Here is a 17,052-nt window from a genome sequence, read left to right as displayed (position 1 = left end):
AGAATAGACGAGGTGTTTGGTTGTGCAGGAAAACCTCTGCTGGGTGTGTAAGGATCCTTTGAAACCTTAGGTGGAGGTGAGGCGGGAGATGTGGGCATGGGTTTTACACCTCTTGCGGTAGCAAAGAAAGGTGCTGGGAGTGGAGGGTACATTGGTGGGGCATGTAAATCTTTTGACTCTGATCCCCAGCATCTGCAGTCCTCACTTTCTCCTATGCCTCATTAATTATCTACCCCATCCCTAAGACATCCCTCATGCCCAATTTGAATCTGATCTTACTATGCCCTATTTCGAGATTAACTCACAATTCACAGGAGGTCTGTTGAAAGACTTGGATTCCTTATGCCTGTGCCACCTTTGAAAGGCTGCTGTGCACCTGGAAAGTGTTGGCAACCTGACATTGCCTGTCACCGGTAGCACAATGGCACATTATCACAAAGTTATGCTGCCCATGGTATATAGCTGACATGGCTGACACTCCTCACACATGCAACAGCATTCCCTCACCCTAGTCATCTTCCAGATACTAGGAAATGTAGTTAACCCGTCCTTACCTATATAGCATGTAAACATTTTCTGTCCCCACTGCCCATTGTAGACCTGCATCTTGTCATTGCCCAATTGAGAGACAAGCAATCAAAAATTCCAATGATGGGTTTTTATTTACAGTCAAAAACCGTGAAAACAAATAAAACAACAGACATTCCAAAAGGAACTCTCAATGCATAGAGTCAAGGAGACATACAGCACAGAAACAGATCCCTTTGGTCCAACTCTGACCAGATATCCCAACCTAATCTAATTTCATTTGCCAGCATTTGGCCCATATCCCTCTAAACCCTTCCTATTCATATACCCATTCAGATACCTTTTAAATGTTGTAATTGTATCAGTCTTCGCCAATTTCTCATTCCATACATGCACCACCCTCTGCGTGAAAACATTATCCCTCAAGTCCCTTTTAAATCTTTCCCCTCTCACCCTTAACCTATGCCCTCTAGTTCTGGACTCCCAAACCCCAGAAAAAAGACATTGTCTCTTTATCTTATCCATGCCCCTCATGATTTTATAAACCTCTACAAGGTTACTCCTCAGCCTTTGACTCTCCAGGGAAAACAGCCCCAGACTATTCAGCTCAAACCCTGGCAACATCCTTGTAAATCTTTTGAATGTAAGATTCAGTTTATAGTTCTACACTAGGGTGAATGATTCTTATGAATTACATTCTGTTTCTTAAAAATATCTCTCCGTAGGTAAATCCTCCAACCTGCAGAAAAATAAGATTAATTCTATAAAACTTTGTGTATCCACTGTCTCAACCGGTGGTTTATATGAAGCACATACAGATATGTATACAATGGAATTCTAACTGCATGCTTCTTAAATGTAAAATGGGACATTTTTGCTCTTATTTTTAACCTGGATATTTTACTGATCAAATATCAATTGATTTCTCATCCTTGTTTCTTTGAGAACGGTTGACCCGTGCTATAATTATCACTCACATTTTATCCAGCTGTTTGTTGATATCCTCATCCTTTTCATAGTCTTCACACAACTGTGCTACCAGAGTTCCATATGTGAGAATAAAGAGTTCAGTACTCTGCAGGTTAACGACAACACGTTAGGAAAGTAATTGGACAAGTAAACAAAATGTTTATACATCATCTTTAAACACAATTATTATCACACTACATACCAAATTGTTCTATATATAATAAAGAGAAGGTTTCTTTGCTCATTGGTTAAGACGTGGTTTGGGAAGGTTTTGAACTTTCTGCATCCAGTGTCAGGATTGATTACGGATTAGAGTGGAGCTCGAAAAGCACAGCAGTTCAGGCAGCATCCAAGGAGCAGGGAAATCGACATTTCAAGCAAAAGCCCTTCATCTGGAAAGAGGCAGAGTGCCTAAAGGGTGGAGAGATAAATGACAGGAGGGCGGGGGTGGGGAGAAAGTAGCATAGAGTACAATGGGTGATGGGGGTGGGATGAAGTTGATAGGTCAGAGAGGAGGGTGGAGTGGATAAGTGGAAAGGAAGATAGGCAGGTAGGTCAAGTCATGGGGACAGTGCTGAGCTGGAAGTTTGGAACTGGGGTGAGGTGGGGGAAGGGGAAATGAGGAAACTGTTGAAATTCACATTGATGCCCTGGGGTCGAAGTGTTCCGAGGCGGAAGATGAGGCGTTCTTCCTCCAGGCGTTGGGTGGTGAGGAAGCGGCGGTGAAGGAGGCCCAGGACCTCCATGTCCTCAGCTGAGTGGGAGGGGGAGTTGAAATGTTGGGCCACGGGGCGGTGTGGTTGATTGGTGCGGGTGTCCCAGAGATGTTCCCTAAAGTGCTCTGCTAGGAGACGTCCAGTCTCCCCAATGTAGAGGAGCAATGGATACAATAAATGATATTGGTGGATGTGCAGGTAAAACTTTGATGGTTTTGGAAGACTCCTTTGGGGCCTTGAATGGAGGTGAGGGAGGAGGTGTGGGCACAGATTTTGCAATTCCTGCGGTGGCAGGGGAAGGTGCCAGGATGGGAGGGTGTGTTGTTGCATGGACCTGACCAGGTAGCCACGGAGGGAATGGTCTTTGCGGAAGGTGGAAAGGGGTGGGGAGGGAAATATACGCCTGGTGGTGGGGTCCGTTTGGAGGTGGCGGAAATGTCGATGGTTGATTTGGTTCATGCGAAGGTTGGTAGGGTGGAAGGTGAGCACTGCCTCCCACAGCTACCTGGATTACACCTCTTCCCACCTTACCGCCTGCAAAAATGCCATCCTGTATTCCCAATTCCTCCGCCTTCACCGTATCTGCTCCCAAGAGGACCAGTTTCACCACAGAACACACCAGATGGCCTCCTTTAGAGAATGCAATTTCCCTTCCCACGTGGTTAAAGATGCCCTCCAATGCATCTTGTCCACATGCCCCACATCTGCCCTCAGACCCCACCCCTCCAACCGTAACAAGGATAGAACCCCCCTGGTGCTGACCTTCCACCCTACCAACCTTTGCATAAACCAAATCATCTGCCGACATTTCCGCCACCTCCAAACGGACCCCACCACCAGGGATATATTTCCCTCCTCATCCCTTTCCTCCTTCCGCAAAGACCGTTCCCTCCATGACTACCTGGTCAGGTCCACGCCCCCCAACAACACACCCTCCCATCCTGGCACCTTCCCCTGCCACATCAGGAATTGCAAAACCTGCGCCCACACCTCCTCCCTCACCTCCATCCAAGGCCCCAGAGGAGCCTTCCACATCCATCAAAGTTTTATCTGCACATCCACTAATATCATTTATTGTATCCGTTGCTCCTGATGCAGTTTCCTCTACATTGGGGAGACTCAACGCCTTCTAGCAGAGCACTTTAGGGAACATCTCTGGGACACCCGCACCAATCAACCACACCGCCGTGTAGCCCAACATTTCAACTCCCCCTCCCACTCTGCCGAGGACATGGAGGTCCTGGGCCTCCTTCACTGCCGCTCCCTCACCACCCGATGCCTGGAGGAAGAACGCCTCATCTTCCGCCTCGGAACACTTCAACCCAGGGCATCAACGTGAATTTCACCAGTTTATTCATTTCCCCTTACCCCACCTCACCTAGTTTCAACCTTCCAGCTCAGCACTGTCCCCATGACTTGTCCTACCTGCCTATCTTCCTTTCCACCTATCCACTCCACCCTCCTCTCTGACTTATCACCTTCTTCCCACCCCCATTTACCCATTGTACTCTTTGCTACCTTCCCCCACCCTCCTCCCTGACCTATCACCTTCATCCCCACCCCGACTCACCTATTGTACTCTATCCTACGTTCTCCCCACCCTCACCCTCCTCTCATTTATCTCTCCATCCTTCAGACACTCTGCCTCTTTCCTGCTGATGGGCTTTTGCCCAAAACATCGATTTTCCTGCTCCTCGGATGCTGCCTGAACTGCTGTGCTTTTCCAGCACCACTCTAATCCAGAATCTGGTTTCCAGCATCTGCAGTCATTGTTTTTACCTCAGAATTGATTACTCAAAGGCCAGTTATAGCACAGTCAGATGCTGTTTTATGCTTTGCAAAGTTCCTCTACCTATATATTAGTCTTTAGAACAAACCTAAATTTTTTGTAAACTGCTGCGTTTTTCTGACATGAATACCCCACGTTGTCCATGAAGATAATATAGCTATGTCTCGTGCTCTCAATGTAAGCAGGCTATGGTGCGAAGTAACCAGGTTCCAGCCTGGTCTCCAGCTATTCCAACAAGCATTTACTAAAGACAGCAGGAGTATACCAGAACTGCTGTGGATTTTGTGCCAACATGCTTTCTGGGAAATGATGAGAATATTGAACAGTGACTCAGCAGGCTGCTCTGCCACATATCCGACTATACCATTTAATTTTGGAAACTGTTTGGTCAGACTAAAACAGTATAAATTATAACAAAAGCAAAAATTTTGGTCAGTGACACTCATTTTTTTGTTTTTGGCAATGTTTATAAATCACTATGACCTCATCAGTGTGAGACATTTAGGGATTGTCTATATTTGGAAACAGGAACCATTGTTGACAAATGTGATTCCACAGGAGTTAGATTACATGTTTTACTTTGCAAATTTGATAAAGGTGCCTAACCTATTGGATAATCCTGAATGAATTGCTACTTGTATCAAGTTATTAAGCTATTTGTTAAGCCTTACCAAGGCTTTTGCAAGACTGCTATTATCGACTTCATAGAACTTTCATTCAGACAGGCAATAGAGACAACATTCACACCACACCCTGAAGTCGATGCTGCAAGGTTTAACTTATTATGAAGATTGAGCATCAGTTGTTTATTATTGGTAGGCTACAAAAACTATATAATTATACTGGAAATCATTGCACCAATCAGTTTACTGGCTGGGAACAGAGCAGATTTCCTGGCAAATCTTCCACAGAGCTGAGCTGGAAATTGTACCTTAAGATATTGTGTGATGCAGTTAGGCCTGCAGAGAGCAGAAGATATATTATAGAAGTGCCTTAAATAAACTAGTTTAAAAAACACATAGCATGAGCTGTTTTTTCAGGTAGATTTGAAGGAATTTGGCTTGGCTGCTCCATGGGCAGAAGATGCTCAATGTATATTGTGCATATTTGTACCGTGACATTCCCCTATGAAAGCCTATCTACATCAGAGGACCAAACTTAAAACTAGGCTTCACCCTGAAATTGCAGACTCCTTGACTTCTCATGTGAAGGCCCCAAAGAAAATGGCAGCACAAACTTAAATACTAAGAGTGGGCTGTTAAGTGCTGGATTACCATTGTCACTCGTTATCACCCTAATTTTACCATATCCAGGCTATGAAAATTATCCTCAGAGCTATTATCAGATCCAGAAACTGGGATAAAATATTGAGTGAGAGAAAAAATGAGCTTATGTACTGTAAAGGACTGTGTACAAGTGCACACTTGAACTTTGTTACAAAAAGAACTCACTGCAAAATGAAACAAATGTTTTTCATTAACTAACTGATCTAAGTGAACCTATTGCAGATTTCACACATACCATGTGATGTGCTGAACCTGTCGATGACGTAGATGGTAAATGCCAATTCTAAAGGACAGGGAACATAAGAGAACAGCTTCTTAATAAAGAACAGTTGTAGTGATATCCACTTTAAAACATTTTCTGTGACATCAACATGTATTAAGTACTGAGCCTAAAGGAAGTTGGTGCAAATTATGATAATCTATTTATTCAACAGCAAGGTTTGAGAAATACAAACTACTTCAGTTTATTCATTTGAAGATGAATCAATAGTACAAATGGTTTAGATTTGTTCCATGTGAATAAATGTGCAAACCAATCATTGAGGGGAGGTCTGCACAATGATTTAGCCATATTACAAGCAGTGTATATAGCCTGGATTTTCTGATGGCCAAAGAGTCATTATTCCAACATAGATGTGAGTTGTGCATTGGGACCCTGGAGAATCCCCACTGTAGCAGACTCTGAGGGAATTGCTTGGGAATCTACTGGGCAATTCCCTTATGCATGGAATCCTCTAAAAGTAACCTTTTAAATCAGAGAATTCAGAAGGTTCCATTGAAGTTATGTAAATACAGTACAACCTCGATTATCCAAACATCAACTATCCACATTTCGGATTATCCAAACAAGATCTCAAGGTCCCGTAAAAATGGCATTAGGCAACTCAGCATTCAGTTATCAGTTAAATGGCATGATGGCATGCATTGACAGATAACCGAGACCTGTTCAACAACCAGCACTCAAATTACCACTTGTTACAATTGGATCAGTTATCCAAACAATCAGTTATCCAAACAAAATAGTCCTCACCTGTCTCGTTCGGATAATCGAGGTTGTGCTGTAATTATTCAGAGGTTAGACAACTAAACATCTAATGTAACTTCTGAGTAATTATTAAACTGACCTCCCAACTTAATTCACACACCAACCTAGCTACACCTTCCCCAAGACTCCCTACAGTCCCCAACCCTGACCAATACCCCATGTATTCCCAAGACCCAATATCCTACTCACCCCCTAGGACCCGAAACATCCCTGCCCTGCACACACCTCCCCTAACTCTCTCTTTTCATTGGCACTGGCCCAAGCTCCCTTCCCCGGTGCCAAACATAAACCCCTTCCTGTGCCCAGGACCTCCCACCCTCTCTTCAATGCCCACCAGTCCACAGACACCACTTCTCCTCACTTACCCACTAGTATCTACCCCAGTTTTTGTCCTGACGATGCCACCTAGGGAAGGGACATGTCCTAGCCACAATGAACCTGATATTTCCCACCGAGCCCACCTATCCTAAATACTGCATCACCCACCCGGCCTCTTTGCCATCTGGCTCACTACACCTTACCCTTACCACTTAGCATTTTACCTACCTAGCACCCTTTCTATCTGAAATACCAACCCCCATGACACTCTGCCCCTTATTACTTTGCACTCTATACACTTTGCCACCTACCCTCCTGGCTCCTTATCCCCCTGATACCCTACACCCTACTAATCTGGCACCCTATCCACCTGCACTCTAACCTCACATTTATGTGTGTACTTAAAATGTAAAATGGCTGTTCTGCTGGCCCTTTAAATCATAGAATTTGATAACAGACTGCTGTGAGGAAGGAGCTGTGGTCTGCCTTTCCCAGAATGGTCTCCACTTCCAGGGGAGTGAAAGTACAGAATGAACACTTCAGAATGAAAGTACAGCACTGATGGAGCCCTGATTGGAATCTTCTTAACATTATGAAGGTGGAATGAGGTGACAATCTGCCTGTGATTTACACACCTTGGAAAATCCAGTCTGTAGCTTTTGAACGGAAACTTGACAGGTATTTATGGAGAGAAAATCGGTTTTACAATTTGTCTGAACACTGATTGCTCTCTCTTTCCCAAATTCCAGTGTATCACATGTGGGAAAACTTTCAAATGGTTGAATGATGTAATGCTGCATTTGCTTCTGGGAATAAACAGAAGTTTGCCTTTTGAACAAATAGAAATTTACAATCAATGGATGGTAACATTACTCAGTTCACAACAATTGGAACCAGGTTTCAATAGAATCCAATGCTGAATTAATGTACCATACTGAAGAATCCTCCTGCTCAATGTCCTCATACTCATCCTCAGAAGACTGTTGATGTCTTCCCAACTCTTCAGTGTCCATCATATTGAGGATTGTATTATTAAACTGGGGAGGTATAAAAATAGTCTGGTGCTTTTTTTCACTGGAGCGTAGGAGGTTGAGAGGTGGGCTTACAGAGATTTATAAAATCATGAAGGGCATAGATAAGCGATGGTCTTTTCCCTAAGGTTGGGGAGTTTAAAGCTAGGGGGCATATTTTTAAGGTGAGAGGAGGAAGATTTATAAAGGACATGAGGGGCAGCTCTTTTATTCAAAAAGTGGCTCTTATGTGCCAGAGGAAGTGTTGGATGTGGGTAAAATCACAACATTTAGAAGAAATTTTGACAGGTACATTTGGGGCTGCACGGCTCAGTGTTTAGCAATGCTGCCTCACAGCGCCAGGGACGGGGGTTAAATTCCAGCCTCGGACAACTGTCTGTGTGGAGTTTGCACATTCTCCCCGTGTCTGTGTAGGTTTCCTCCTGGTGCCCCAGTTTCCTCTCTCAATCCAAAGATGTGCAGGTTAGGTGAATTGACCATGCTAAATTGTCCATATTGTTCAGGGATGTGTAGTTTAGGGGTAAATGTAGAGCAATGGGTTTGGGTGGGATACTCTTTGGAGGGCCAGTGTGGACTTGTAAGGCCAAAGGGTCTGTTTTCATGCTATAGGGCTTCAAGGAAATGAATAGGAAAGATTTGGAGGTATATGGGATAAACACAGGTAAATGGGACTAGCTTAGTTTGGGAACATGATTGGCGTAATCTAGTTAGACTGAAAGGTCTTCTTCCACACTGTATGGCTCCATGACTCTATGATATAATCAGCATAGAAACTTCCAGTGTAATTGGTACAAGCCTCTAAGATGTGGTACCAATTATCACAGACTTGTACGTTACGAAATGGAACCATTTTCTATTGAAGAAGTTAGCCACATTATGATATGGTTCTCTCAATGTGTATAATCTATTGTGCCCAGAACCTGGAGAAAACCAGCTGTTTCAGTAAAGTATTCAACACAGGCTGCAGCACTGGCCATCATCTCAGAAAAATGAGATGAAGAATTATGATCTGGCACAAATTGTATCAGCAACAGCCTTGATACATTTGTGGGCCCAGGTTGTGAGATCACACACAGGTCCCTGTGGATCTTTGGAAGCAGACATTGGCAGAAGGATTTAGCACAGCTGTCATCTTGGTATCCATTGAAATAAGATGGCCACCTACACCTTCAAGTCACAGATCCTGCTGCAGTAGTTGATGTAGTTTAGTGATGGTGTTCCAAGATATCCTCAACAATGCGCCTCACTTGTCTGGAGAAAATGTCATCGAGGATAGACACTGAGCCTCCTATACCCCGTCTACATCCTATGGGAACATTCAGCTGTGGCTTCTTAATGTGGAAGCTGTTTAGCAGCTTCTTGCCCAAATGATCCTTATGGGGAATTTCAGAAACAGAACAGGTGCTTAGAAATATAAGCAGTCAATATCTGCATCGTATATATATGGCATTTGCTATAGTCCTTCATACCGTGGGGCATAGAGAACTCTGACCAGGAGGACCATAGAATACAAGGAAATGGACCTTTAACAGAGTACACCTTATCAACAGCCCACTCTGCAGCATCAGTAAAGGAGAAGATTGTAACTGTGGTAGGGTTAATTGTCGCCATACTCTTCTCCATCCATTACATCACCCAAGAAAGGCATTTTGTCAAATACTCACAGTCCGAGGTGACAGGAAAACAGGTCCACATCCTTGTGTAGATAATCATCTTTGTTAATTGTGGCCCACAGTGACACTTTAAAAGTTTCCTGTGATCACTTTGGCTTCATAGAAATGAATAGGATCGATATATAATGGCCAATAATGTGGTGGAGATTGCTTGTGGCCAGAATTTGTGCTTGACATAGATTGTCACTGTATGTGTTTACATGCAGAAATCTATGATATCTTACTATCTTTATTATTATCTTGAATCTTTACTGTGTAAGTGCCTGATGAATGCAATTGCTCTTTGAAAGACTGTGTATTACTCACAAGCAGAACCTGCATCTTCAGACAGAAAAGATACACTCTGCCCACTCTCATTGTGATTGTAGCCAGTCTGGTCTTCTTTTGCATATTTGTGGTCTGCACAAGGATGAAATGCAATATAGGTTGCACTTCGCAGACTCAGTTGCAGGCTCAGCCTGGTCATTCAGTTGAAGACCCGAAACCTTCATTGTTCCTTTCTTTATAACATTTCCTGACAAACTCATCAGTACTGAGCTTCCCCACATTCCCACTAACCTTTTCGTTCAAGTCTTCTAGTGACAGGCCTGCAGTTTAGTTGCAGCAATGACCCTAATGCATTATAATCCTGTCGAAATCAGTGTGCAGTTCACAGTCGACAACCTTCCAGAATTCCATGGGTCTTTCAATGCACTATTTCCCACTTTTAAACCTTGAGTTCCCAGCCCAACATATTTATTTTCTTCTCTACCCTACCCAGCATGCTCCAATCTCCAGAATTGACTTCCCCAACTTGTTCACCACAATATTGGCACGTGACAACTCCTTTGAACTTTCAGTGAACAAACCCCTGGACCAATCATTACTGATTTGGAAAGACAGTCCAACTAACCTCTGACCAAGCTCAGTTTCTGCACAGCTCACTGACTGATTTACCATCAATTCTCTGACTTGTTGCCCTGGGATTGTAGGACTAACAATGGCCCACTACCTGAAGGCCTTGACCTTGAACAACTCAAGCAGCCAATTAACCGTGTCCTGCTCCCAGACTAAGATTGGACAATGGCCCTAGCTAACTATGACTGGCTCCCCTGATATTTTTTAATTCATTCACAGGATGAGGGTGTTGCTGGCTAGGCCAGCATTTAATTGCCTGTCTCTAATTGCCCAGGGCAATTAAGATCAACAATGTGACTCTAGATCCCCATGTAGGCCAGACCAAGTAAGAATGGCAGTTTCTTTCCCTAAAGGATATTGGTGAACCAAATGGGTTTTTCTGATAATCGACAATAGATTCATGGTCATCATTAGACTCTTAATTCCAGCATTGCTTTTATTGAATTTAAATTCCACCATCTGCTGAGATTGTATTCAAACCCAGGTCCCGAGAATATTACCTGGCTCACTGCATTATCAGTCCAATGGTAATACCACAGGGCCATTGCCTCCCCTTAAGATTGATGACTACCCTTCATGACTGGGCTGAGGACTACATTGCTTAGACTTTGAGACATGGCCATTTGGTTGAGTACATACAGTACGTTTGCTGCAAAAGCCTTTGGCACGTGCTATAGGTGTGGCATTGACATAGCACCATACACCAATATGTCTGCCTTCTAGATTGATCATTGCTGGCAAATGCAAAAAACTGCCTGGCTTTGTAACTGTGCTAAAAGCTGAGGCAAGTCAGAGGCTCTTTGAAGGTGTAATTTGAATGAGGCAGCAATGCACAAAAATGCAAGGAGAGTTCTGTGAGATTTGAACTGAGTTCAAAGTGAGTGAATGCTAAAACAGAGAAAGCTAAGAACTCTGCTCCAATCTATGAGTTGGGTACCTATCCTTGTCACAAAGTGGTCTGGCAGTAGCATTGCAATGAAAGCCGTCACTGTGCTCCAAAGTGAAGCATTGCAGCAATGAGTTGTCATATAAGTGAATCGGAGATGTACCATGAAGATATGGTGGGGCTGGTACATGGCCAGTGCAAACCTCTGTGGATAAAGGATACAGCCCAGAGGATCAAGTGACAATCTGGACCTGCTCTGACTTTCATGCTGGGAATTGTCACCATCAAGTTTCTCTTCACTGCCTGGGAAAATAACAAGCTGCAAATAAAGGAGGCAATGATGAGACATTAATACAGGTAAATAAGTCTCTCAGCACTCACGAGTGAGATTATTATCTTGCCTTTAAATCCTTAGGTGAAAAATTGGTAATTTTCTCTCAATGTCAAGAATCTTCTTTTTCCAAAGTTGGAATATTTTCCCAATTGACTTTCCATTGTTGACATCGGTCAAGTACTGGAAAGATTATACATATTGTGTTGATGACACAGGGCTGAAGGTTGAGAAAAGCAATTGATGAGCTACAGCTGCCAAATATCTGCTCTGACCAACAGATCAGAAATTGTATTGCTTGGTTTCTCAGAGAGGGAGAAGGCAATTCAATGTGGCATAAAGCTTTTTAAATGCTTTTTATGTTCATTTATGGAATGTTGGCATCACTGGTTAGGCTGCCACCTACTGTCCTTCCCTAAGTGCCCAAATGTTAAGAGCAACCCACATTTCCTTGGGTCTGGAGTCACACCTTGGTCAGACTGGGTAATGATGGCAGACTTTGTTCTCTAAATCAGAATCAGATTGGCTTTTACAAAAATCAAAACCCGATTATATCATCATCATTGGGCCAGCTCTCTATTCCAGACATTTACGGAATTCAGGTTTTGGGTTCATGTCCCCAGGACATTAGCCTGTGGTTCTGGATTGCTAGTCAAGTGGCATTAGCAATACAAACCATCTCCCTCATATGTGACCTGGTATCAAGTCTTTTTTAAACGATCCTGGTGAAGCCATTTGAGAATTTGTACTGCATTAATAATCAGAAGAGAAAAATCAAGCAAGTTGTGCTCTTAGTAACATAAAAATGTAAGGAATTAAAGGTGGTTTTCACTCAACTGGGAGATTCTGAAAGCTACTTTTAAAACTTGAATGAAAATTTGGAAAACGCTTTCTTGACATTGAATTTCTAGACTTTTCATTTCCATTTTGTTTTCCCAACCTTTATCACCCCCCCTCCCCAATATTTTTTGATTTATTACCACATCTAATATGTGTATGCTGATTTCTTGTTTTATAGATTAGTTGGGGTTGGATGCATTACACCCAGATGTAATGCAGGACTTTAACATACTTGTGATGTGTGAGGACAGATTGAAATTATTGAACAGAAGTCCAGGGAAGGAAAAGGAAGCTCATTTTCTGTGATCAGCGGTCATCTGCGTATTGTACATATTTCTCAGCACTGTAACCAATCTGGTCATGAAAGTAGTACAAAGGACTTACAACTTCTCTTTTTGCACCACTCATTAGAGACATAGTGTCCTGGAGATATACAGACCTTTGGTCCAACTCATCCATGCTGACCAGTTACCCTAAATGAACCTAGTCCCATTTGCCAGATCCAGAAACACATATCCCTCTAAACCCTTCCTATTCATATACTCATCCAGATGACTTCACATTCTTTCACCCAAAGGGTGTTTCTGAGGGAACTAGCATTAGTCCCACCTATGCCCACATTTTTGTGATATGTGTGTAACATTCTTTGTCCTGTCCTATTCAAGTCTTCTCCCGCATATGTTTTTCTGGGTTTGGGATTATTTTCTGCATGTTGCCTCAACTTCCCACGTGCCTCTTTTTCTTCTCACCCCAAAGGGGTTGTTTCATCTGTGATCCCGACTCACTCCTCAAGCACACCGACATGTCCTTCCCCACCCACTGCCCCGCCCATGTAAATGCAAGAGACACATACTCTTTTATGTGCACCCCTGTCTTTCATCCAAGACTTCAAAGACTCCTTTGACAAGAAACTGTGATTTACATGTACTTCTCTTCAATTACTATAATGATTCACTTCTCTCAATGTTGTCTCTTCTGCATTGAGTAACATTGATATTTAGATCACAGGTCTGGCTCTGAGCTTCTGAACACTAGTCAATTTATTCCTTGGCTGAACTATTCTAACTTTTTTTTTAATCTTTGACCTCCTCCATTATCTGAAAATAATTTGATGGAAGCTCTAGGACCAGCCAAATATTTCTATTATCTTCTTGTAGAATTATGGAGACAACATTGAGTTCAACAATTTCAGATCATAACTAACACTCCCATTTTCCATACAGCAGCTAAAGGTAATAATTCTAATATTTTCTCCTTACACTTTTCTGGAACAATTATTATTTTCTTTCCTTGTCCTGTTACCATCCTCTTTTTCTCTGCACCCCCATCACTTTGTCATTTAATCTCTCTCACCTTCCACTGTATTATACAAATTAGGAACAGGAGTAGGTCACTCACACCTTATGTGTTTTCTTTCCCTCCCAACAGTCCCTGCCTCTATAATTATTTAAAGCTGTTATATATCTAACTGTGTACATTTCCAAAGAAACATCATGAAATGTAAATTCTGCTTATTTCTCCACAGATGCTGCCAGATCTGCTGCATATTTCCAGCATGTTTTATTTATATTTCAGATTTCCAATATCCACAATGTTTTGTTTTTAACAAAAGACAATTAAATTGAGAAATGGTAAGTATGCATGTCATGCCAAATGAATAAAAGAGCAATTCTATAATCCATTAGCTCTTGGAATTGCATCTCAGGAAATTGTAGAAATAACTCATGATTTACCAACTCTGGAGAAATATCCCTTATGTGTACCAGAGATGTGTAAATTGGAATAAAACGCAAAATTGTAACTTTTCCAAATGTCTTTTTCATTTCTCTAGAAGTCATTGTCTCCTTTAATAGCAGTGGATGAGGTTACGGTGAGCATTGGTTAACTCTCTGACACTTTGTTTCAGTGTTTTTTCCTAAAGTTTCCAAATGTCTAACTAAAGACACTGTTGATTAGACCAACTGAACAATAGCGTATTCAGTAGTATGGTAGTAATGTCATTTCTATTTTTAGCAGCAGGAAGAGTGGAAGCTTGGACCGGGGCCTGCTGGGAAAGATGAGTCACTAATTTATGTCGTTACATCCGACATCAGAATTCAGAGATTTCTGGGAAAGGAGGGACTTTTTTTCCCTTCAGCTATATAAGTGAGTGTTTTCTAAACCTTGCAGGACTTCCCTTCCATCCACCTCCTATAACCTTAAACACCAGGCACACATCAGGTTAGCTTCTTTTCCTTTTTACTTTCTGATAAGGAGACTAGCAGGGATGGCAGTGCATGGAGAGGAATTTTCCTCCTGCATGATGTTTGAGGTGAGGGATACCATTAGTGTCCCATCCAAGTACATCTACAGGAAGTGCACCCAACTCTTGCTCCTCCAAGACTGCATTCGGGAACTGGAGATGGAGCTGGATGAACTTCGGATCATTCAGGAGGCAGCATCTATGATAGATAAGAGTTACAGGGAAGTAGTTATTCCTGGGCACAAAAAAAAACTGGGTAACTGTTAGAAGGGGGTAAAAACAGTCAGTGCAGGGATCCCCTGTGGTTGTTCCCCTGAAAAACAAGTATACCATTTTGGATACTGTTGTGGGGGGATGACTTACCTGTGGCATGCATTGGGGTGCAGGTCTCTGGCACAAAGTCTGTCCCTGTTGCACAGAAGGGAAGGGGGGAAAGGAGGAGAGTGTTAGTTACTGGGGACTCAATAGTTAGAGGGTCAGATAGATTTGTTGGGAATGAAAAGACTCACGGTTGGTTTGTTGCCTCCCAGGTGCCAGGGTCTGTGATGTTTTGGATCATGTCTTTGGGGTCCTGTAGAGAGAGGGTGACCAACTCCATGCTGTGATCCACATAGGTACCAACGGCATAGGTAGAAAGAGGGAAAGGGATGTAAGGCAGGATTTCAGGGAGCTAGGGTGGAAGCTAAGAGCTAGAACAAAGAGAGTTGTTATCTCTGGTTTGTTACCTGTGCCATGTGATAGTGAGATGAGGAACAGGTAAAGATATCAGGGGTACATGGGGCAGCAGAGATTGTGCAGGAGGGAGGGTTTCAGGAACATGGATAATTAGGGCTCATTCTGGGGAAGTTGGGGCCTCTACGAACAGGACAGTCTTCACTTGAACAAGAGGGGTACTAATATCCTGGGTGGGAAATTTGCTAGTGCTATTCGGGTGGGTTTAAACTAGCTCAGCAGGGGGATGGAACCTGTGGTGTAGTTCCAGTGCACAGGAGGATGTAAGTAGAGAGGGCATGGATAAGATTTCATGGTCACATGAGTGTGCTGGCAGAGAGCAAGCTGGTTTGAAGTGTGTTCCCTTCAACACCAGGAGTATCCGAAATAAAGTAGGTGAGCTTGCAGCTTGGATAGGTACCTGGGGCTATGATGTTGTGGCCATTTTGGAGACATGGATAGTGCAGGATCAGGAATGGACGTTGCAGGTTCCAAGGTTGAGATCTTTCATTAAGATCAGGGAAGGTGGTAAAAGGGGGGAGTTGTGGCTTTGTTAATCCAGGACAGCATAACGGTGGATGAAAGAACTTTTGAAGAGGACTTGTCTACTGAGCTAGTATGGGCTGAGGTTAGAAACAAGAGAGGGGAGGTCATGCCGCTGAGAGTTTTTTTTGTAAATATATTTATTAGCAAATTTTTTTTAACTTGAATAACATATAAAATGATTGAAAAATATAATCAATAACAAATATCAGTATAATAAAAAGAAAAAAACACAAATTCCAATACAACTCCTGTCTCCAAACTATTAACCTACCCTATAATACAAAACAAACCCTAACATGGTGCAAAGCAACGCCAAAAAAAAAGAAAGAAAAGCAAAAAAAACCCCACAAAACACAGAACAGCTATGTTTGGTGCAAGACCTCCAAACAAAGGAACAGGAGCATTGTATATATACCCATATTAACTCAGGAGACTCTCTCCAGGGCCCAGGGCTTGACAAATCTAACCATCCTGGTTAAACAAACACCCAAATTAAGATAACTGACAAATCTATATCCAAATAATTCAAGTAGGGCTGCCATGTCTTATAAAAATGGTCTGTTGTGTGGTGCACCATGTTTGTAAAAAAGTCCAAGGGAATGTGCTCCATAATTAATTTCTGCCATCCCAGCAAGCCCGGTGGGTTCTCAGACACATAGTTCATCAGAATATTCTTCCATGCACAGTATGCAAGAATATTAAATAGTTTCTTCCCATGCCTGTCTAAAGATGGTAAATTCAGTAGACCTAAGAGAAGAGATATCAGGTCTACTTTGACTTCAGTCCTCAATACCCTCCATACCTCTCCCGCCACAGCGTTCCAATAAACACGGGGCCTGTGGCATGTCCAGAAGCAACGGGCAAGAGTACCTACACTTATTTTACATTTGGATGCCCCTTTTTTAAACTTCGCCAGATGGTCTGGTGCTAGATGAGCCCTGAGCAGAACTTTTAACTGCGTAGCGCATGTCCTGTTACAGACTGAGATCTTTCAAGTATTCTCCCAGATGTTCTCCCATGTTTCAGAAGTGATCTCCACTCCTAGCTCTTGCTCCCAGACCTCACATAACCGGTTAATATCCTGCCAGCCCCTGCCACACAGCAGGTGACAGAGGGCACTAACTGAAAGGGTGCTTGAGGAACGTAGCAACAACCTCTCTGTATCGGGCTTATAGGGCTGAGTGAGAAGAGTAGTCTTCTTCTGAATGAAATCCCTAACCTGAAAAAAATGGAAAAGATCTCTT

At 42.8% G+C, this 17,052-nt stretch overlaps 1 protein-coding gene across 1 annotated transcript in view; it reads right to left on the bottom strand.

The window, feature by feature from the left end:
• Positions 1–17,052, bottom strand: part of LOC140460852 (trafficking protein particle complex subunit 3-like) — a 54,642-nt gene that overhangs the window by 23,886 nt on the left and 13,704 nt on the right. Inside the window, exons 2-3 of the mRNA XM_072555548.1 lie at positions 5,524–5,571; positions 1,506–1,603 (exon numbers count right to left, since the gene is read on the bottom strand). Coding sequence (XP_072411649.1) covers positions 1,506–1,603; positions 5,524–5,571 — 146 coding nt within the window. The remainder of the gene's footprint in view (positions 1–1,505; positions 1,604–5,523; positions 5,572–17,052) is intronic.

Source organism: Chiloscyllium punctatum, chromosome 3, assembly GCF_047496795.1.
Source record: "Chiloscyllium punctatum isolate Juve2018m chromosome 3, sChiPun1.3, whole genome shotgun sequence".
Classification (NCBI taxonomy): Eukaryota; Metazoa; Chordata; class Chondrichthyes; order Orectolobiformes; family Hemiscylliidae; genus Chiloscyllium; species Chiloscyllium punctatum.
The sequence above is the reverse complement of the archived record's forward strand: the minus strand, read 5'-3'. Positions and strand labels throughout refer to the sequence as shown.